Source organism: Suncus etruscus, chromosome 8 (genome assembly GCF_024139225.1).
Source record: "Suncus etruscus isolate mSunEtr1 chromosome 8, mSunEtr1.pri.cur, whole genome shotgun sequence".
NCBI lineage: Eukaryota > Metazoa > Chordata > Mammalia > Eulipotyphla > Soricidae > Suncus > Suncus etruscus.
This window is the reverse complement of record NC_064855.1, coordinates 15270499-15292116: the sequence shown is the minus strand read 5'-3', so window position 1 is coordinate 15292116 and position 21618 is coordinate 15270499. Positions and strand designations below refer to the sequence as shown.

Below are 21618 nucleotides of genomic sequence, written 5' to 3'. Positions count from 1 at the left end.
TGACAGCTCAGTCCTCACCCTCCTTTCCAGTCAGCTTTGGGGTTGTTGAGGTTTGGGCACCATGGGGACTCCAAATGATCAAGCAGTGCTCCAGGCCATCTTCAATCCTAACAGCCCCTTTGGAGATATTGATGGGATCGAGCTGGGGGAGGACACTGAGGCAGAAGATGACGGTGAGTATTTGGCTTTGGAGACTAGTTCTGGCCTCCCCCAGGGTATACATGAAGTTGGTCGTGTGAGAACCCCCTTCTTCCACCAGCCGGAATGGCCACAGCCCATCAAGAGCAAGCCAGGCTTCAATTTAGCCTTGCATCTGAAGTGGTTTCACCTAAGTTCACCCCAGGACTCAAGCTTAACTTGGAGCTACAGAGCAGGAATGGGGAGGAAAAGTCGCACATCTTGCCTTAGGACTTATCATCCCTTGGGTTAGGGATGTAATTGATGACTTGCATGTATGAGGGATACAGGAAGTGAAGTGATGGCCTGGGTGTATCATGGTGGCCTTCATGTGGGATGCATGATGGGGACAGGTTCAGGAGCTGGAAAGTCATTGCCACAAATCCAAGCCACGCTCTTATGGGGCTGTACGATCTTTTTTTTTTTTTTTTTTTTAGGTTTTTGGGCCACACCCATTTGACCCTCAGGGGTTACTCCTGGCTATGTGCTCAGAAATCGCCCCTGGCTTGGGGGGACCATGTGGGACGCCGGGGGATCGAACCACTGTCTGTCCTATGCTAGCGCTTGCAAGGCAGACACCTTACCTCTAGCGCCACCTTCCCGGCCCGAGGGGCTGTACGATCTTAAGCAAACAAGTTGCACCTTCATCCTCTTGGCAAAGGGGAACCAGAATAGATCCCTTTCTTGTCCACTGGAAGGAACTCAGCCACTGTGACCCCTCGCCCTGGTAACTTAAGCACTTCAGTCAGGGTTCCAGAGCTCTTGGGGGACTTTGGTTCTCACTCCAATGCCCCTGCCTTTTTGTTTTGTTTTTGGGTCATACCCATTGGCGCTCAGGAGTTACTCCTGGCTCTGCTCTCAGAAATCGCTCCTAGCAGGCACGGGGTCGAACCACCATCTGTCCTGGGTTGGCTGTGTGCAAGGCAAACGCCCTACCGCTGTGCTATCTCTCAGGATCCCCGTCTTTGTGTCACAGACAGAACTTTCCCTCAAGCCCAGCTGGAGCAGTCCAAGGCTCTGGAGCTGCAGGGTGTGAAGGCCGCTGAGGCTGGGGACTTCGGCACAGCCCTGGAGAGGTTTGGCCAGGCCATCAGCTTGCTGCCGGAGAGGGCCTCGGCCTACAACAACCGAGCCCAGGCACGGCGCCTCCAGGGAGACGTGGCAGGTGAGAGGGATCCAAGAAAACAATGCACGGCGTGTGCAGCAGGGAGGGCGCTGGTGTTGTACATGGCCAACTCAGGTTGGATAGCTAGCGTCTCCCATGAGCTCCTCCGAGCCCTGCCATGCTATGGAACTTTGGAAACTTTTTGTTTGTTTGTGGGTCACACCCAGCAGCGCTCAGGGGTTCCTCCTGGCTCTGTGCTCAGAAATAGCTCCTGGCAGGCTTGGGGGGACTATATGGGACGCTGGGATTCGAACCACCGTCCATCCTGAATTGGCTGCGTGCAAGGCAAAAGCCCTACCTACTGCTGTGCTGTCTCTCTGGACCCCCTAAGCCAAGAAAATTTGTTATGGGGCCAGAGCCAGAGAGTATATAGCTGGGAAGAGCACTTGCTTGTCTTGCATACAGCTGATCCAGGTTCGATCCCCAGCATCCCATAAAGTCCCCTGAGCCCTATAGCAGTGATTTCTTTTTGTTTGTTTTGGGGTCCCACCCGGCAGTGCTCAGGGGTTCCTCCTGTCTCTGCGCTCAGAAATCGCTCCTGGCAGGCTCAGGGGGGTCCATATGGGATTTGAACCACCGTCCTTCTGCATATATCTCTCCAGCCCCATAAATTCTGTTTTTGGGGGAAGTGGGTTGGGTTTTGGGTCACACCCAGCAGCGCTCAGGGGTTCCTCCTGGCTCTGTGCTCAGAAATAGCTCCTGGCAGGCTTGGGGGGACTATATAGGACGCTGGGATTCGAACCACCGTCCATCCTGAATTGGCTGCGTGCAAGGCAAAAGCCCTACCTACTGCTGTGCTGTCTCTCTGGCCCCCTCTAAGCCAAGAAAATTTGTTATGGGGCCAGAGCCAGATTATATAGCTGGGAAGAGCGCTTGCTTGTCTTGCAGACAACTGATCCAGGTTCGATCCTCTGTTTTGGGGGGAAGTGGGTTGGGTTTTGGGTCACACCCAGCAGTGCTCAGGGGTTCCTCCTGGCTCTGCACTCAGAAATCGTTCCTGGCAGGCTCAAGGAGGACCATATGGGATTCGAACCACCGTCCTGATGCATGGCAGGGGGGAAACGGAGGGGGTCGGGTGGGGGCCTCAGGGCTCCGCGCTGACCCCGACCCCGTCCCGCAGGCGCCCTGGAGGACCTGGAGCGCGCCCTGACGCTGAGCCGCGGCCGGGGTCGTGCGGCCCGCCAGGGCTTCGTGCAGCGCGGGCTCCTGGCGCGGCTGCAGGGCCGGGACGAAGACGCCCGCCGGGACTTCGAGCAAGCCGCGCGGCTGGGCAGCCCGTTCGCGCGGCGCCAGCTGGTGCTGCTGAACCCCTACGCCGCGCTGTGCAACCGCATGCTGGCCGACATGATGGGGCAGCTGCGCAGCCCCCGCAACGGACGCTGAGCCCGCGGCTCGGCCGAGCAATAATAAAGCTGCCCGCTCCGGCCGACGACTTCCGGGTCTCTCTGGGTCTCTCTTACTGCGCGCTCTCCGCCTCTTCCGGGGTCAGCGTGTCGGGCCTCGCCTCCTACCGGAAGGGCGTGGCTATCGGTCCTATTCGGGCGCTGATTGGCCCAGTCTACCTGGCTGACCCCTGTCCGGAGGGGGCGTGGCTAGCGGTGAATCCGGGCGCTGATTGGCCCTCTTTTGGAAGGAGGGGCGTGACTAGTGGCGCTCTCCGGGAGCTGATTGACCCCGCCCCTGATCAGAGGGGCGTGACTAGCGGTGCAATCTGGGTGCTGATTGGTCCCGCCTTCTACCCAGAGGGGCGTGGCTAGAGGCGCTATCCGGATGCTGATTGGCTTCGTCTCCTGACAGGAGGGCGTGGTTAGAGGCGCGATTCGGGCGCTGGTTGGTCCCTCCCCTAGTCAAAGGGCGTGACTAGCGAAACGTTCCGGGTGCTGATTGGCTTCGCCTCCTGTTAGGGGGCGTGGCTACTGCCTGATCCGGGCGCTGATTGGTCCTCTCTCTGGCGGGAGAGGCGTGGCTAGAGGCGCGATCCGGGCGCTGATTGGCCCCGTCCGGCCCGTTTGACGGACGCCTTCAGACACGAGCAGTTGCTCCGCAGCGCTCGGGAGGGAGCCAGGTGAGCTGGCCCCCGGGGCCATGTCCGCCGCCACCCCCGCTTCGGTGGCCGCCTCCTCTTCGAGCCCCTACCCGCTCGAGCAATTGGGAGGATGGGAAAGGGAGCGTGGGGAGGAGATGCGGAGGCTGAACAAAACGGGGCAGGAGAGAGACGGACCCGGGAGAGGACGATCCGTGTGAGCATGCGCAGCTGCGGGTTATTTTCATGCATCTGCTTGCTGGCTTGTAGGTTCGTCCCTCATGGACCCAGTTCTACGCCCATTTGGTGCATTTGGGCCTCTGGACATTCCAGCTGTAGCCGGCCTGCATCATGCATGGGTCATGCATGACCCAGCTGATTCTGTTTGGGGAGAGGCAGGCTTGCATGCTTGCTCTCACCTGGCTAACTAACCTGCTCTCACCTGGCTGACTTAACTAGCTAACTGACTAACCCCTTCTCTGTAGCCTGGGGCCCAGCCCCGGGACTACCATGGCTCTGTCTCCAGCTCCTGCTGCCCTCCAACACCCCTCGCTGCTCCTGCTGGCCTTTCTGAGCTCAGGTACACCCCCTCCCCTGCCCACCCTCAGGCCAAGTTCTTCTGGTGCCTGCATCTTTGACATACATAACTCCTTGCCTGCATCTTTGACATAACTCCACCAACTCCCACCCACCCACCCAGCAGGCACCAGAGCCAGGCTCCCCCTCACCCACCTCTCCCAGTTCACCAAGGCCTGGTAAGAGAACCGGGTAGTCTGTCTTTCTGTTGCCCACCTGCCCGGCACTCATTCCACTACTATTCAGCCACTACTAACTCCTCCAGAACCCCCTGTTGTGTTCCAGGTTGGGGGGAGTTGGCTCCGCAAATTGATGGTCAGGCCTGGGCGGAACGGGCACTTCGGGAGAATGAACGCCATGCTTTCACCTGCCGCGTGGCAGGGGGCCCAGGCACCCCGCGGCTGGCCTGGTACCTGGATGGACAGCTGCAGGAGGCCAAGACCTCCAGACTGCTGAGTGTGGGCGGGGAGGCCTTCTCAGGGGGCACCAGCACCTTCACAGTCACCGCCCAGAGGGCCCAGCGCGAGCTCAACTGCTCCCTGTACGACCCTGGCAGCGGGCGAGTGGCCAACGCCTCCGTCATTCTCCACGTGCAATGTGAGTGCCCCCCGCAGGGGCACCCCAGAGTCTTTGGGAAGGGGCCCAGGGACAAACACACATTTAAACATCTACCCACACCCACCCTGCATGTCCACCATTGTTTTCCTTGAGGTCATTGCTTTTTTACAAATGGGGACATTGAGGCACAAAGGTTGAGCTTTTGGGACTCATATTTCAGTAAGTAGCAGAGCCAGACTTGCAGGCACGCCCAGCAGTGCTCAGGGATCACTCCTGGCATACCTGGGAGACTTTAGAGTAGAATCCAGGTGGTGTCACTTAGGGTTGGTGCCACCCCGGGTCACAAGGAAGTTCTGACCACACTGCCCTGTGCAGCCCGTGTCCATCCCGTGTCCAGAAGCTAGAGTGGCTTTTAGTTTCTTCTGTCTGGGTTGGGGAGGAAAGGGCAGGATCAGGAGAGGCTGAGTGAGGACACATCGGCCTCTTACTCTGTCCAGTTAAGCCAGAGATTGCCCAGGTCGGGGCCGACTACCAGGATGCTCAAGGCCCTGGCCTGCTGGTGGTCCTCTTTGCCCTGGTACGTGCTAACCCACCTGCCAATGTCACCTGGATGGACCAGGATGGACCGGTGACTGTCAACACTTCCAACTTCCTGGTGCTGGATGCCCAAAGCTACCCGTGGCTCACCAACCACACAGTGCAACTGCAGCTACGCAGCCTGGCACACAACCTCTCAGTGGTGGCCAGCAATGATGTGGGTGTCACCAGTGCATCACTTCCAGCCCCAGGTGAGCTGGGCCAGAGCAGGGCCACAGGCGGGCGGGCAGGCAGCCTTGATGGCCCTTGTGGAGTCACATCACCACGTGTCTTCAGCATCTGGCACCTCTCCCTGTTGGAGACACTGCTCACTGGGAGTCTAACCACAGCACCCCCCTGCAGGGCTGCTGGCCACCCGTGTGGAAGTGCCACTCTTGGGCATCATCCTGGCTGGAGGGCTTGCCCTGGGCACTCTCGTGGGCTTCAGCACGTTGGTGGCCTGCCTGGTGTGCAGGAAAGAGAAGACTAAAGGTAGGAGGAAAGACGGTGGGCAGGGAGCCTGGGAGTAGTGAGGCAGAATGTGTTTGTCCAGCTGGAGACAAAGGCAATGGGCCCCAGCTTGTGTTGTGGGCTCAGGGTTTGGAAGGACAAGGGGCAGAGCCCAGGGTAGACACATTGAAGACACACACGACTGGTCTCTGTCTCCGCAGGCCCCTCTCGGCGCCCATCTCTGATCTCTAGGTAATTCCCAGGGCTGAGTGCAGGGGCCTGTGGAGACTGGGGGTGCTGCTGGTTGTCGAGTGTCCCACCCCTCCTAGCAGGGCTCTGTGCCTCTGCAGTGACTCCAACAATCTGAAACTCAACAACGTGCGCCTGCAGCGGGAGAACATGTCCCTCCCATCTAATCTGCAGCTCAACGACCTTAAGTCTGACTGCAGAGGTATGCTCACCTACCCCCCTTGCAGGGCTCCTCAGGGTCCCCTTCACTGGCCTTCCTAGGCACCAGCCACTTTGCCATCCAACAGGGAAACCCACCGAGCAAGTGCCCATGGACCCCCACAGCTGTCCCGAACTTCAGGAGCCTGAGCACGGCGGCCTCCTCACCAGCCGAGGTACCAGCCACACACTACTGCACCCCTCTGCTGGTGCCCAAGACCCCAAGGGGGTGAGGGGTCTCCCAGCCTCCAAGGAACTGGGGCTTATGAGACATCCAGGGCATCTCGAACCACACAGGTTTCATCCGCCTTCCCATGCTGGGCTACATCTATCGTGTGTCCAGTGTCAGCAGTGACGAGATCTGGCTGTGAGCTTGGCTGGCCCCAGGATGCCCTTCCAGGCTTGCTTTCAGGCCCTGTTGTCACGGCCCACTTCCTCTGGCCTTCTTGGCTGGGGGCTGTGTCAACGTGGGACCTCTCAAGGACCCGACCCCACTGAGACACGCTGGGTCACAGGTATCTCTGGCCTAAGCGCCTGCTCTTGCTAACATCAGGTTGGAGGCCAGCTGGTGCCATCCGTGTTTGGCAGGTGGTGTTCTCCGATCAGGCTGGCTCCACACTTAGCACACCTCAGCACAAGTTAGTCGCGCTCTGGGGACAGGAAGTCCCTCCCCATGCTATGCAGGCTTGATTCCTCTGGGAAATCCCCAATCCCCAATCCCCCAGCTAAAACAACCAAACCGCCTTTTTGCACTAAGAAACTCTGGGGCAAGGCCAAGCACAATTCTTTGCTGCACTTTCCATGCCCTTGTCCCCTCGGTGCCCACCTCACTCTGTGTCACAGGACCTTGGCTACCTGTCCCTCCCTGCTGGCCTGGTCCCCCCGTGGCTAGTGCCTGTCCTTGGCACAATCTGGATGCCATTGGGGGACAGCATGGAGCTCCGTGTGCATTTCACACTGTTGGCACTTTAAGCACATCTTCCATGGAGTGGGTGGAATGAGGGTCCCTGGTTCCTCTCCATGACTCTCCCAAGTATAGCCTTCCTTTGGCACTCAGTACCTGAGCCCATCAGGTGAATGCCCACTTCCAAGTCACCTAGGCCATGGCTGCAACCCCTAGGCTGCCCTCGGGTCCCATCAGCAGGAAGCTGCTCTTCCTGTCCTGGCAGGGACACATGATTTGAAGCAATGCTAGTTTTAGGGAGGCCGGTGATCTCACCTTCCCTCATCCAATCTCAGAAGGCCACTGGACACTGATGCAGATGAATGTAGCACTGAGTCTGTTTTCCCCTTGCCAGTACCTTGTTCTGCCTTTTCCTCGTTATTGCCTAGGACAATGCTCAGCACACAGGAAACTCAATAAACTGGACCAGGAGTCTGTTCCATGACTCATTCGTGATTGATTCCTTACTTTGGGGGGCCACTCCCCACTATGATGGAGCTCTTTCCATTTTGTTGCTGGAGGATAGGAGGCATGATTTCTAGTGGGTTCTGAGACTATCATGGGGTACCAGGGACCAAACCCAGCCCACCCACATAATGGAAAGCCTATACTCCTAAACCACTGAGGTATCTCCCAGGTTTAATTTTTATATTGTTTGCAATACTGGGAGTAAACCCAGGGCCTTGCTCAAGGAAGGAAAGTGCTGTATCTCTAATAACATTCCCTCAATGGTTTATTTTATATATAAATCTGGGGGGTGGTATTTAGGGATAACTCCCAGTTCCATGAATAGGGGGTCACTGTTGGTGCTGCTCTGTGTACTGAGGACCCAACTCGCCCTGAATGTGCAAGGTTAGCTCCTTGTCCCAGACCCCCAGATCTTTCTTGTGGTGGTGGAGCACATGCAGCAGTGTTCAGAGGTTATTAATGGCTCTGCATGCGAATAAGCCTGGTAGTGTGTTCAGGAACCATTTGAGATGTCAGGAATTGAATGCAAGTCAGCCACATGCAAAATAAATGCTTGCCCCTCTACACTAACTGTACTATCTCCCTGTCCCTTTACCCCCCAAAATCTTATTTGGGGGGCCGGGCGGTGGCGCTGGAGGTAAGGTGCCTGCCTTACCTGCGCTAGCCTAGGAGACGGACCGCGGTTCGATCCCCCGGTGTCCCATATGGTCCCCCAAGCCAGGAGCGACTTCTGAGCGCATAGCCAGTAGTAACCCCTGAGCGTTACCGGGTGTGGCCCAAAAACCAAAAAAAAAAAAAAAAAAAAAAAAATCTTATTTGGAGATCTGGGACATACTCAGTGGTGTACAGGAGTCACTCCTGAGGGTGCTCAGGGGACCACGTGTAATGCCCAGGATTGAACCAGGGTTGGCCACATGTAAGACAACCACCATAACCTCTGAATCATCTCTTTACCCCATATGTCTTATTTTGGGGTTACACCTAGCTGTGCTCTTGGATCATGTTACCCCTCCCTAGGCCAAATACTAATCTTACCTGATGGTAAGCCTACCCACTCCTGGTTGTTACTTATGGAGGCCATGGGGAGAGGTGGTAAAGAGAAGCCTCAGGAGAAGGACACAGATGGAGAGAGGAGAGACAGGCTAGATGCAGGGCAGCTGAAGGAGGCTTCTTAGAAGGTTAGTTGAGAAGCCATGTAAAATATGCATATGGCGGTAGGGCCTTATAATAATCTTCATGTCTCCCACTTCTATTGACTGCCTGTGGATCATTTCCCTCGCCGTCATCCATGATAGCTACAGACCTGCGGCTAAAAGGGGGTGCAGGCACCTGGCCCTGGCCTAGAAAGGCTCACCATCCATACCACATCACCCCACCACCATCAAGGACTCGGACTCATTAATTTAATTAATACTTCAGGGTCATTCCTCGCAGAGCTCAGGTTACCATATGGAATGCTCTTACTGAACCTGGGTCAGCTGTGCAAAGCAAGTGTCTTATTCACTCTACTCTCTGGTGGTCCCAGAATATGGAATTTTCAAGCATTAATAATGCCCCAACATGAGTTTTCTCTTTCCAGAAAAACACCAATTTTTTTTTTTTAGCAGTCTTCCAAGCAGTAAACAGACGGCCCAGATGACCCTCCCAGACATTCTCAGCTAACCGGGATTGTGGAGGGAGAGGCTCAAATCCTTGGTGGCTGGCAAGACTAACCTGGGCCACATCAGTGGTGCTGAGGGCCTAGAGGGCTTCACCTGAAAGTGCTCAGAGGTCTCCAGGGCTATCCCCAGGAACTTCTGGGGGTATATGTGGTTCTGGGGCTTGAACCAGGTTAACTGCAGACTAAGCATTCTCCTTACCCCTTGTCCTCCAGCTCAGCACCAATTTTCCACTATTTCAGCCATCTGATAGATAATGTATCTCTACTCCCAATGAAAGGCAATTTGCTTGGAGCCTGGGGCTGAAATGACTGGTCCCTAGGTGTGGAGCTGGCCAGGCCAGGCTATGAATCAGACAACACAGTGGGTAAGAGCCCGCTGGGAAAGACTCCCCTTAGCGCACATCCTAGAATTGGGATCATTTATTTCATTACACAGTGGTTTGCTGAAAACTGCAACCATGGCATGCCTCTCTCTGCATGTTTCCTTATCCCTGCCTTGAGTTCAGCCTGTCTCATCATTCTAGAACACCAGGATAATGCAAAAGGGAGAACATTTTATTTGTAAAATCTTTGCCAACGAACTTCAAGAATGAGAAAAAAAAGAAAGCATGACTATCCCGTTAGGGATGGGCAAGAAGCTGCCCTTCAAGCTTGAGCCTCTATCTAGAAGCTCGAGATTCCAGTTCTTCTAGCTCAGTCGAACAGAGGGGAGAGGTGTCACTCCACCGAATGGACAGTGGAGACACTGGACAGCACTTGAGCAGTGGGTTCTGATGGAGAAGGTGGAGGATGGTGGAGCACTATAAAGAGACTCCGGAGAGCAGACCGTGATCCCTCCTCCACCCAACTCTCCTCACCCTGCAGATGGTCCAGGTTAGCCAGAGGCTGAGCCAGCCAGGTCTCAGCTGATGGTGAAAATCTCTGCATCTCCAGTCTGGAGAGTGGAGCTGGATAAAGGGGTGAAAGTCTTCTTGCCTTCAGCAAGAGCTTTAAAATGCTGTGAGAGAGGAAGAGGTGAAGGAACAGGAAACACAGAGCATTAAGGAGAGGGTAGGTGCCACATTTGCCTCAAAACTAACCTCTCTACATCACTTTAGGCTTCAGAGGCCAGAGTGATAGCACAGTGGAAGGGTGTTTTGCCTTGCACGCTACCAACCTGGGACCAACCCAGGTTCGATCCTGGCATCTCATATGGTCCCCTGAGCCTGCCAGGCATAATTTTTGAGCACAGAGCCAGGAGTAACTCTGAGCGCCGCTGGGTGTGGGGCTCAAAAAAAACAAAGGAAAACAAAAAATTAGGTTTCAGTTTTGTTTTCAGGCCATCTGGCCATGCTCAGGGATCATTACTGGCAGAACTCAAAGGACCCTAAATGGTATCATTGGTTGAACCCAGGTCAGGCATGTGCAAAGCAAGTATTCCTGTACTATTGCCTAGTCTTAGGCTCCCACTCCCTCTTCCCTACTACAATTCTACTTATAAAACAATTCCTTGGTATTGGCTTTGAAAGTCTGCTAGAAGTAGCTCCACCTCCTTCCAGAACTTCCCTCAACTTCCTTCCAGCTACAATAGTTCATTTGTTTTCTCATGGGAACAAAGATCCCTGGTAGAATCATGGCAGACTCATCTTAAGACAGCCCAGGCGGGGCCGGGCGGTGGCGCTATGGGGCCGGGCGGTGGCGCTAAAGGTAAGGTGCCTGCCTTGCCTGCGCTAACCTTGGATGGACCGCGGTTCGATCCCCCGGCGTCCCATATGGTCCCCCAAGCCAGGAGCAACTTCTGAGCACATAGCCAGGAGTAACCCCTGAGCGTTACCGGGTGTGGCCCAAAAAACAAAAAAAAAAAAAAAAAAAGACAGCCCAGGCTATGCCCTGCCTGCACAGCCTGGCCCCACGGCCACTGCTGGCTGAGTGGGGGGTCAGGCAGAGGTAAACAGCAGAGCCAGTGGTTCCTAGGTTAGGCACCCCAGCCACAGGTCTCACCTGGGAGTTCTTGAATTCCGAAAAGAGGGAAAAGAACAAGTGGAGGGACTGAATCCGACTTTTGTAGATAGGGATGTCCAGGATGGCTGAAACGAAAATCAAAGGATATTCTGGATGCAAAGGGCACCCCGTTTCGTGAGCCGGTACTCTCCTGGAAGTGATCTACTCCTGTTCCTTTAGGGGTTCTGTACCCTACCCAGCCAACCCACAACCCCTCCCTGAACCAAACATAAATCCGGCTTAAAGCCGCTGTCCTAGATGCATGAGACCTTTGCCGAGCTCCCAGTGCAGCAAGGGGGAGAGATAGCAAGTAGGCGCACTTACCACAGATCATGTCAATGTACTCTGCCAGGCTGCAGTCGACCTCTGCCGTGGACAGGCTCACCTAATAGGGCACAGGAGATGGGGACCACAGTGTGAAGGGGCTGAAGTTTTGAGGACATAGCACTGGAAGAAAAACTCACAAACATAAAGCCAGAGGAAGTGCATCCAAAACACAGAAACCCAAACCCTGTCCTTGTCTGTGTACCACAGAAGACCAACTTGGACAAGGATCCTAAAAGACATCACTAAAGGGACCTTTGGGATGGTTACCAATCCAGCATGACTGGTGGCTTTCTAAGGGGAAGTTGGAAAGTTGAGAAAAGCAGACCAACAAGAAAGAAGCAAGAAAAGTCAATCAACCCTGCCTATGCCTTGATTGAAGAAGGCTGGCTAGGTCTGGGAGAAAATGAGTTTCTGTAGTGAAAAATGCTGTCCTGCTATGCTAACAGTCCTAAGAGAAATGCAAGTGTGGGGCCAGAGAAATAGCACAGCAGTAGGGCATTTGCCTTGCATGTGGCTGACCCAAGAGGGACCTGGGTTCAATTTTGGCATACAAGATGGTCCTCCACCCAGGCAGGGGCAATTTCTGAGTGCAGAAGCCAGGAGTGCACTGGGTGTGGCCCAAAAACCAATCAATAAATAAAGTTTAAATAGAAAAGAAATGCCATGGGCCAGAGAGATAGCATGGAGGTAGAGCATTTGCCTTGCATGCAGAAGGACGGTGGTTCGAATCCCAGCATCCCATACAGTGGTCCCTGAGCCTGCCAGGAGCAATTTTTGAGTGTAGAGCCAGGAGTAACCCCTGAACATTGCCGAGTGTGACCAAAAAAAAAGGGGGGGGGGGAACCAGAGCAATAGCACAGCGGTAAGGCATTTGCCTTGCATAGGTTCAAATCCTGGCATCCTGGTCCCCTGAGTTTACCAGGAGCCACTTCTGAACATAGAGCCAGGAGTAACTCCTGAGCGCCACCAGGTGTGACCCAAAAATTTAAAAAAAAAAAAAAAAAAATGCAAGTTCTTTTCCCCACTCTGATCAGTCAAAGAGATTCCCATTCATGTATTAAGATTAATTCTAATAGGGGCCGAAGAGATATCATGGAGGTAAGGCGTTTGCCTTTCATGCAGAAGGTGATTGGTTCAAATCCCGGCATCCCATATGGTCCCCCGAGCCTGCCAGGAGTGATTTCTGAGTGTGGAGCCAGAAGTAACCCCTGAGCGCTGCTGGGTGTGACCAAAAAAAAAAAAAGATTACTTCTAATAGATGCTAACTAGACACATTCCGGTGACCATTTTACAATAGATATAAATATCAAATCAATATGTTGTAGACCAGAAATGAAAGGCTTACTAGATGCTAACATGTGGCGAAGCTCAGGATCACTGCTGGCAGGATTTGAGGGACCATGTATGGTGCCAGGGATGGATCCTGGGTCTGTTATGTGCAAGGTAAGTGCCTTCCCTGGCCGGGTTTTGGTTTGTTTGTTTGTTTGTTTTTTAAGTGCTGGTTAAACACAAGGGCCAGAGCTGGTAGGGCATTTGCTTTGCATGTGGCCAACCCAAGTTCAATACGTAGCATTCTATAGGGTTCTCAAGGCACCACCAGGAGTGATTCCTGAGCACAGAGCCAGGAGTAACCTCGAGCACCACCAAGTGTAGCCCCAAAAAAACAATCAAACAAAAAGTGTTCAGCTAGTAAGAATAAATACTTAGAGATGTAAATTCCTGCCTACATAGTGCTTCCTTTAAAGGGTTAATGAGCATTAATAAGGAGACACTGAGTCAGACTGAGGGCCACACTTGCTCAGCGCCTGCAACCTTTCCACTCACCTTGCCCAGAAGCTCTTCAAATTCGGGGGGCCATTCTTGCATCAGTGTGTCAATGTCAGGCATGGGCCTAAATGGATAAAGGCAAATACCAACAAGAAAGCTGTGATTCTGAGGCAGAATCTTCCAGGAAGATGGTCACTTTGCAGTTGGCTACATTAGGGTTCCCAGTGAACCCCGCCTAGGCAATACCAACTCCTGCACTGGGACTTCCAGGAACAAGCTTAGTAAGGAAACCAGATAATGAAACAGCTCTGTCCACTGTCAGCCCAACTGACAGCTGCCAGAACTCAGAACATCTCAGATGGATCAACTCTGTCCCCTGCTTTTGTCTCCTCTTCTTGGAAGCAATAGTGGGGAGGCAGCCCTAGGCTCCCGCGCTGAACATGGGACCTCTCTCACCTGGTGTAGTGCACAGTTGCGGGGGGCTTTGACCGGTGCAGTTCGGAGATGCTCTCAATCCATGTGTCAATGGCTTTGGGATTTTTCTCTGCCTCTTCCAGACTTTTTACTTTCATATGTTGCTAGAATAACAAAGGCAAAACCTGGCTGACGGAACTAGAAATCCCTTGTGTGTCCTAGAGCTCCTAGAGGAGCTCACTGGCTGCCACTATTTTATGCATAAAGTATATGGTGAAAACAGAAGCCTGGGGCCGGAGCTGATAGTGATAGCACGCAGGACATTTGCCTTGTAATCAGCCTGCACAGATCGACCCCAGTTCAATTCCTGGCATCCCATATGGTCCCCTGAGCCTGCCCAGGAGTGATTTCTGAGTGCAAAGCAGGAGTAACCCCTGAACGCACTGGGTATGCCCCCCCCCAAAAAAAAGAAAGAAAATGGAAGCCCTCGGCAGCAACCCAAAACAAGATTATCAGAAATGTGGTGGAATATTCCTTGAGTGATGTGATGAGCAGAATTAACTGAGATAACACTTCATACCTACTGAAGTGGACAAAAATTAAAAAATGCTGATCAAAATTATAGTACAGAAGGCTACTATATAGACTCTGTCTCAACATCCCCCTGTAGGTCCCCAGTGAGCATCACCAGGTGTGATCCTTGAGCACAGAGTGGAGTAGACCTTAAGCAACACTGAGAGGCCACAAAAACAGCAACAAAATAGAGCTGGTTTCTGAAAGTCTGGCCATCCAATGGAGACATGTAAATGCTAACTAGGCCCCTGCTGTAGGCACTTCTGGACGGAAGCCTGGAAAGGGCCAGGATCTTACCGTGACATTGTGCTGTTTGGAATCTCTCTGTTAGCCACAACGAGAGCAACCGTGGGGTCTGACTGCTTTGTGGACGGCTCATCTAACACCAAAAGGCCAAGGTTGTCAGGCTTCCCATCAGGACGTGGAAACTAGTTGAGAAAATGAAGAAAGCAGTAGGGAAACTGGAGGGGACCACAGATGGCCACGGCTTCCCTAGGACTGAATAGGAAAAATTGGGTGCTATAGTTGACAGTGAAAGAAACATATCAAGGGGCCAAAGAGATAGCACAGCAGTAAGGCATTTGCCTTGCATGCAGAAGGATGGTGGTTCGAATCCCAGCATCCCATATGTACCCCCAAGCCATACTGGAGGCGATTTCTGAGTGTAAAGCCAGGAGTAACCCACTGAGCGGTGGCCGGTGTGTGAACCCCCAAAAAATATATATCAAATAAATGCCCAAGGGGGAAAGGCAAGATCTCTAGCAGGATCTTTTTTTTTTTTTTTTTTTTTATGGTTTTTTTTTTTTTTTTTTTTTTTTTTTTTTTTTTTGTGGTTTTTGGGTCACACCCGCAGTGTCTCAGGGGATTATTCCCTGGCTCCAGGCTCCAGAAATTGCTCCTGGCAGGCACGGGATGGACCCATATATGGGACGCCGGGATTCGAACCGATGACCTCCTGCATGAGAGGGCAAACGCACTTACCTCAATGCTATCTCTCCGGCCCACTTTTTTAATGGTTTTTGGGTCACACTCGGCAGCGCTTCAGAGGTTACTTCTGGCTCCACACTCAGAAATCGATCCCTGGCAGGCTCGGGGGACCATATGGGATGCTGAGATTGGAACCAATGACCATTCTGTATGAAAGGCAACCACCTTCCCTCCATGCTATCTCTTCCGGCTCCCTCATAGCAGGATCTTTAATCCCATCTGACTTTCCTGTGGCCCCTGTCATACTGGTTTTCCCCTACTGTCATGGTGTGGAATTTTACCTGGGGCCTCCTTGCAATAACCTGGGGGCCTATAGGGACCACATGGCCCCCATTGAGATGATAATGACCTATTGGACCTTAAATCTTAAGTTAAAGTCAAGGCAATTCCAATGACAAAATCACTGTATTCTGATAATAACTGATGACCAAGTGTTACCTGATTGTGATGAGCACCGTCTGAATTAGAGTACAAGGTGAAAGACTCCAATAAAATGAATATTTAGCAAGATAGCAGGGCCAGTCAAGCCAATCAGAAGCATCATGAGAGTGAGGGGTGAAAAGAAACAATTCAGGCCCGGAGAGATAGCACAGCAGCGTTTGCCTTGCAAGCAGCCGATCCAGGACCAAAGGTGGTTGGTTTGAATCCCAGTGTCCCATATTGTCCCCCGTGCCTGCCAGGAGCTATTTCTGAGCAGACAGCCAGGAGTAACACCTGAGCACCGCCGGGTGTGGCCCAAAAACCAAAAATAAATAAATAAATAAATAAATAAATAAATAAATAATAAATAAATAAATAAAAGAAACAATTCAGGAGGAGTTGCTCTGTTCTGATGGTACCTTTAAGAAGGCATCGACTATCCCCCAACGGCCGGGATAAAATCGGAATGAAAGGCTTCAGCTTGTGGGTCCAAGCCCAATCGGCTGAGGTGTGTACCTAGGGGACAAGTGCCACAGGGGCAGATGGAGTAGAAACAGTCCAGCAAAACAGGCAGTTTCAGAATGAAAGAAAGGGGGGGGCATTGGACTGAGGGAAGCGGGGCTTCTCGTACTCAACCTACTGATATACTGAAAGAGACTCCTTGATCTCCGCAGAAACGGGCAAATGCTCGTAATCCGCAGGATTGTAGGCTCTGGAGAGAGGAAGGCCGAGGGTATGAGCCATGTGACCCGACTGCCAAGTCAAGGGGCTCTAAACGCAACTCCCTGCCTGGCAGCCCATCTTTCCCCTGGGTGGCTTCTAGGAACAAATCTGAAAGAGATTACTGAGGGACGGGCAGCTGGCTTGCTGGCTGTAGCACAGGGTTTTCATGGTAAGAACTCTGGGGTGCCATTTCTATTGGTCCCCCAAAGACCTCTAGAAACGGCCCCTGAGCTCTGAGAAGAGACCTGCCCCAAACACTGAAATTAACACAGAAGGCCCTCATGATGGGCTTCTGGGACCTGTGAAAAGCCAACCCGGGGGCTATCAAAAGAGATCCAGACTCTCGTTCTCCTTCCAAAGATGGTACTCCTACAAAACCCAGAGGGGCTCTGCCTCACCCCTTCCAAAAGAAGCCCTATGCTCATCATCTTCATCATCATCTGAGTTCGGTTTCTGATAGTGCCATCATCATCATCGTCATCATCATCGTCATCATCATTTTCGCTGGAGCCCCCTCTGAGGTGTCAGATTCGAGTTCTTCTCCTGCGACAGTGCAGGGTGGGCAAGGGGAAGATCCATAGAGAGAAAATGCCCTCCAGACTGATACCCTTCTCTCCCTTAGCCAAAAGATAGCATAACAGTTCAAGTGTTTACTTCTGCATGGCAGCCCTATCTGTATCTTGTGTTTGTTTGGTTGTGTTATTTTTGTTTTGTTTGTTGTTTGTTTTGGCCACCACACGGCAGCGCTCAGGAGTTACTCCTGGATCCTACACTAAAAAACTAAGAAATTGATCCTGGCAGGCTCAGGGAGAACCATATGGGATGTTGGGAATCGAACCCGGGTCCGTTCCAGGCCAGCTGCTTGCAAGGCACAAACACCCCTACTGCTATGCTATCTCTCGGTCACCTCTCTACCTTGGTTTGACTCCTCACACCGCACCCCAAGGACTACTGCCAGGAGTGAACCCTAGGCAGAGATAGAGTGAGCTTCTCAGCACATCTCTGAAGGTCCAAAGCCTTCACTTTCCTCCAAAAGTGTATTTACAGATTCCCAAAGACTTTTTTTTTTTTTTTTTTGGTTTTTGGGTCACACCCAGTAGCGCTCAGGGGCTACTCCTGGCTCTACACTCAAAAATCGCTCCTGGCAGGCTCGGGGGACCACATGGGATGCCGGGATTCAAACCACCAACCTTCTGCATGCAAGGCAAATGCTTTACCTCCTTGCTATCTCTCGGCCCCAAAGACTGTTTTTGTTGCTATTTTGTTTTGTTTAATGGGCACATCCAACGATGCTCAGGACTTACTCCTGGCTCTAATGCTCATGGATCATTCCCTAGAGATGCTTGGAAGACCACAAGTGGTGTCAGGGAGAGAATCAGAACCATTTGTTCGCAAGATAAGTACCTTAATCTCTGCTCTATCTCTTCAGCCCATCCTTTTCTTTGGAAGGGCTATTGCTGGCTCTGGTGGTATGGCAGAGAAACCAAAGAAGGTGCCAGGAATCAAACCAGGATCAGAGGACGAAAGCAGTGACATGCAAGGCCAATGTCTTACCTCCTGTTCTGTCTCTCCCATCCCCCTGCCTTGCCTTTCTGAAGTCCTACCGTTCTATTACCCCCAAAGAAAGAAAGAAAAAGAGGAGAGGAAGAAACATTAGTACTTGTGATCAAGAAAGTTTGTGAAACATTGGCCTCTATTATATGAAGTCTCTCATTCAAAAAGTCCGAAATCTTCAGGCAGTGTGCTCATATTTTCCTCCCAGAAGTTCCAGGCCTCCACCCACTGACGGTGAGAGGTCAGGAAACTTTAACAGCTGAACCAGTGTGAGTGTGGACTGACCCCCCCCCATGTAAATATTTCCCGAGCAGCTCTGGGTCCCGCACACATATGCACCTTACTGTTTTCTTCTGCAAACTCGTCATTGCCATTGTCAGCCATAGTCTTGTCTGTAAGATGGGCAGAAAGATTAATTCCTTCAAAAGAAAAGTTTCATTTTTAGTTTTTTTTGTTTTGGTTTTGGTTTTGGTTTTTGGGCCACACCCAGTGACGCTCAGGGGTTACTCCTGGCTATACGCTCAGAAGTCACTCCTGGGCCCGGAGAGATAGCACAGCGGCGTTTGCCTTGCAAGCAGCCAATCCAGGACCAAAGGTGGTTGGTTCGAATCCCGGTGTCCCATATGGTCCCCCGTGCCTGCCAGGAGCTATTTCTGAGCAGACAGCCAGGAGTATCCCCTGAGCACCGCTGGGTGTGGGCCAAAAACCAAAAAAAAAAAAAAAAAAAAAAAGAAGTCACTCCTGGCCATTTTTAGGTTTTTATACAAATAGCATTCAGGAACAAGTTTATTTTATTTATTTATTTATTTATTTATTTTTGGGTTTTGGCCCACATCCAGTGGCGCTCAGGGGTTACTTCTGGCTTTGCTCCTGTCAGGCACAGGGACCATATGGGACACCGGGATTCGAACCAACCACCTTTGGTCCTGGATTGGCTGCTTGCAAGGCAAACGCCGCTGTGCTATCTCTCCGGGCCCAAGTTTATTTTTGGGGGGGCACATCCAGCAGTGCTCAGGGGTTACTCCTGGCTCTGTACTCAGAAACCACTCCTGGGGGCCGGAGAGATAGCACAGCGGTAAGACTTTTGACTTAGATGCAGAAGGACGGTGGTTCGAATCCAGCATCCAACATGGTCCCCCGAGCCTGCCAGGAGCGCTTTCTGAGCATAGAGCCAGAAGTAACCCCTGAGCGCTGCCGGGTGTGATCTCCCCCTCTCCAAAAAATAAAAATAAAAAATAAAAAAATAAATCACTCCTGGCAGACTCGAGGACCATCTGGGATGCTGGGGATGGAAATTGAGTCGGTCCTGGGTCAGTCCTGGGTCAGCAGCATGCAAGGCAAATGCTCAACTGCTGTGCTATCACTTCGGCCCCAAGTTCTTTTTTTTTTTTTTTTGGGTGGGGTGGGGTCACACCCGGCAGTCCTCAGGGGTTACTCCTGGCTCTACACTCAGAAATTGCTCCTGGCAGGCTTGAGGGACCATATGGGATGTTGGGGATTGAACCCAAGTCCGTCCTGGGTCTTCTGCATGCACGGCAAACACCTTACCTTCAGCTATCTCTCCAGCTCCTAAACTCAGATCTTTCAATGATCCTTTCAAATAGTTGCTTCCTTTTACATTAGTTTCTATTTTGTTTTGTTTTGATTTCTTCTGAGGTCCAGGGGTGTTTGTAGGACTTTGTAATGGAAGGGATGCATGGGTAGTGTTTGTAAGTACATAAACACACACACACACACACACACACACACACACACGGCTGGTGAGGTGGCACTAGAGGTAAGGTGTCAGCCTTGCAAGCGCTAGCCAAGGAAGGACCGCGGTTTGATCCCCCAGTGTCCCATATGGTCCCCCCAAGCCAGGGGCAATTTCTGAGCGCATAGCCAGGAGTAACCCCTGAGCGTCAAACGGGTGTGGCCAAAACACACACACACACACACACACACACACAGTAAAAAATGAAGAAACATGGGGCCGGGCGGTGGCGCTAAAGGTAAGGTACCTGCCTTGCCTGCGCCAGCTTTGGACGGACCGCGGTTCGATCCCCCGGTGTCCCATATGGTCCCCCAAGCCAGGAGCAACTTCTGAGCACATAGCCAGGAGTAACCCCTGAGCATTACTGGGTGTGGCCCAAAAACCAAAAAAAAAAAAAAAAAAAAAAAAATGAAGAAACATGGCTCTGAAAGCAACCATTTGAAGTGATTAAAACGGAGGAAATAAAAAACCAGGAACTTCATGGAGTTAGATCATACAGAAGGAAGGGCACTTGCTTTGCTTGAGACTTATCCAGGTTCCATCCTAAAACCCCATATGGGGGGCCAGAGAGATAGCATGGAGGTAGGGTATTTGCCTTGCATGGAGATGGATGGTGGTTCGAATCCCGGCATCCCACATGGTTCCCCAAGCCTGCCAGAAGCAATTTCTGAGCACAGAGCCAGGAGTAACCCCTGAGTGCTGCGGGTGTGACCCCCCCAAAAAATAAAAATACTTAAAAAAAAAAACAAAACCATATGGTCCCCTGAGCACTGCCAGGAGTGATCCTGAGTGCAGAGCCAGGAGTAATCCCTAAACATTGCCAGATGTGACCCCCCTCCCCAACCTCCGAAAAAAATACTAACTTCATGGAGTCTACCACTAAACATTCTGTCTTTGTTCTGAGTTTCCTTCCCTCTTTCCTTCCCTCTCTTACCTTTGTGTTTTGGGGTTGGAGTAGTAATACTTGCAACCTCTTCAGAGTCATTAATCTCTAGACGTTCATCATACGTCTGGTTTTCAACAACCTTGGTTTGAAGACAAAGGGGGTATGGTTATGTGACAGCACTGTGGAGCGATGAGTCAGATCAGCTTCAGATCCAAGACACCCGCCAACCTTCAAATCCTGTTTCAACTTTCTTGAACGCTTCTTGGCTCCAGATCAAGCCCTTCTTTAAGTCACGGTGGCAGCCCTGTGGCAGGCTGGCTGGGGAACCAGGGGAATCAATCGTGGAGGGAACTGACAGCAGCTCCTCAAAATTGGAGACACAGCTTTTTGGGGGAAAGGTTTCTTAAAGGAAGTTGGGGTTTCTTAAAGGAAGTTTGGGGGCTCCAGAAGGGCTGTCTCTGGGTTCACTTTGGGGAAAGGAAGGAACTTGCGGGGAATGGGGGGGGGTCTCTAAAAAGAAGGTGAATTCTAGTGTTTAGGTTCCAGCCAATAATCCCAAGAGCATCATCTTCATGTGCAACCCACTATGCTGGTATTGAATGAAGGAAAGGGGAAAAAGCAACAACTGTCACAAAGATGGGGAGAGATGGGGAGGTTGCAGAGGAGACAGAGTTTATTTGCATTAGGAAAAAGAAAAGGGGGTTCTTTTTCTGCTAGGGTGAGGAGGAATTACCTGAAGCCCCTTTGAATCCGTCTCCTCTATATTGGAAAGAACCCCAGCTAGGGCTGGGGTCACACTCCAATCTGAGAGCAGGCCCCTCCAGTGCTTCTTCTACTGGCTGCTCGGTCGCTAGGCAATAAATTAATCAGTAAATCATCGCGAGACTTGCTTCACTCTCGTGAGATCTCCACTAGGCTTCGCAGTCTCTTCCAGCAAAGGCTCCATCCAGAGAGAATCTGTGAAGGGGACTCTCTAGGCGGTCAAGTCGCCCTGTTATCTATGGTTTGGGGAATTCCATCTGTAGCGACCACTAGCGGCCAAGGGTGGCGAAGCCCGGCTGATAATCTAGTAGTTCTCTTTCCCTTCCAATATCCAGAAATCACACTGTGGATTTAGACCTCGGGGATGCAATTTCACCTAATATTGAGTCTGATTAGAATTGAGCCCAACGTTCCAGAAAACAGTCCCAC

General features: G+C 52.0%; 3 protein-coding genes across 7 annotated transcripts; 2 read left to right on the top strand and 1 right to left on the bottom strand.

Annotated features, from left to right (window-relative positions):
• Positions 1 to 2: 2 nt before the first annotated feature.
• On the top strand, positions 3 to 2773 carry TTC36 (tetratricopeptide repeat domain 36). The gene is made up of 3 exons (XM_049778192.1): positions 3 to 173; positions 1154 to 1342; positions 2463 to 2773. Exons 1-3 carry the CDS (start codon positions 62 to 64, stop codon positions 2723 to 2725), a joined length of 564 nt encoding a protein of 187 aa, XP_049634149.1. The 5' UTR covers positions 3 to 61; the 3' UTR covers positions 2726 to 2773.
• Positions 2774 to 3367: 594 nt separating this feature from the next.
• On the top strand, positions 3368 to 7087 carry TMEM25 (transmembrane protein 25). 5 transcript variants are annotated; one of them, XM_049778179.1, is made up of 9 exons: positions 3368 to 3407; positions 3636 to 3945; positions 4227 to 4538; positions 4997 to 5287; positions 5439 to 5567; positions 5747 to 5777; positions 5855 to 5976; positions 6062 to 6148; positions 6270 to 7082. In XM_049778179.1, exons 2-9 carry the CDS (start codon positions 3876 to 3878, stop codon positions 6341 to 6343), a joined length of 1116 nt encoding a protein of 371 aa, XP_049634136.1. In that variant the 5' UTR covers positions 3368 to 3407; positions 3636 to 3875; the 3' UTR covers positions 6344 to 7082. The 5 variants fall into 5 exon arrangements, with proteins under 5 accessions (XP_049634136.1, XP_049634135.1, XP_049634137.1 ...); XM_049778178.1 differs by having other exon boundaries at positions 3401 to 3945; XM_049778180.1 differs by having other exon boundaries at positions 3401 to 3945; positions 5876 to 5976; positions 6270 to 7081.
• Positions 7088 to 9707: 2620 nt separating this feature from the next.
• Positions 9708 to 21355, bottom strand: IFT46 (intraflagellar transport 46). Its single transcript, XM_049778206.1, is given in 19 exon segments — positions 9708 to 10040; positions 11024 to 11109; positions 11348 to 11408; positions 13175 to 13241; positions 13574 to 13695; positions 14402 to 14425; positions 14427 to 14447; positions 14449 to 14532; positions 15931 to 15948; positions 15950 to 16000; positions 16003 to 16027; positions 16148 to 16167; positions 16169 to 16221; positions 16633 to 16690; positions 16693 to 16740; positions 16742 to 16777; positions 18128 to 18207; positions 20476 to 20566; positions 21161 to 21355. Coding segments are annotated over 17 exon segments (915 nt in total). The 5' UTR covers positions 18173 to 18207; positions 20476 to 20566; positions 21161 to 21355; the 3' UTR covers positions 9708 to 9944.
• Between the last annotated feature and the right edge of the window lie 263 nt (positions 21356 to 21618).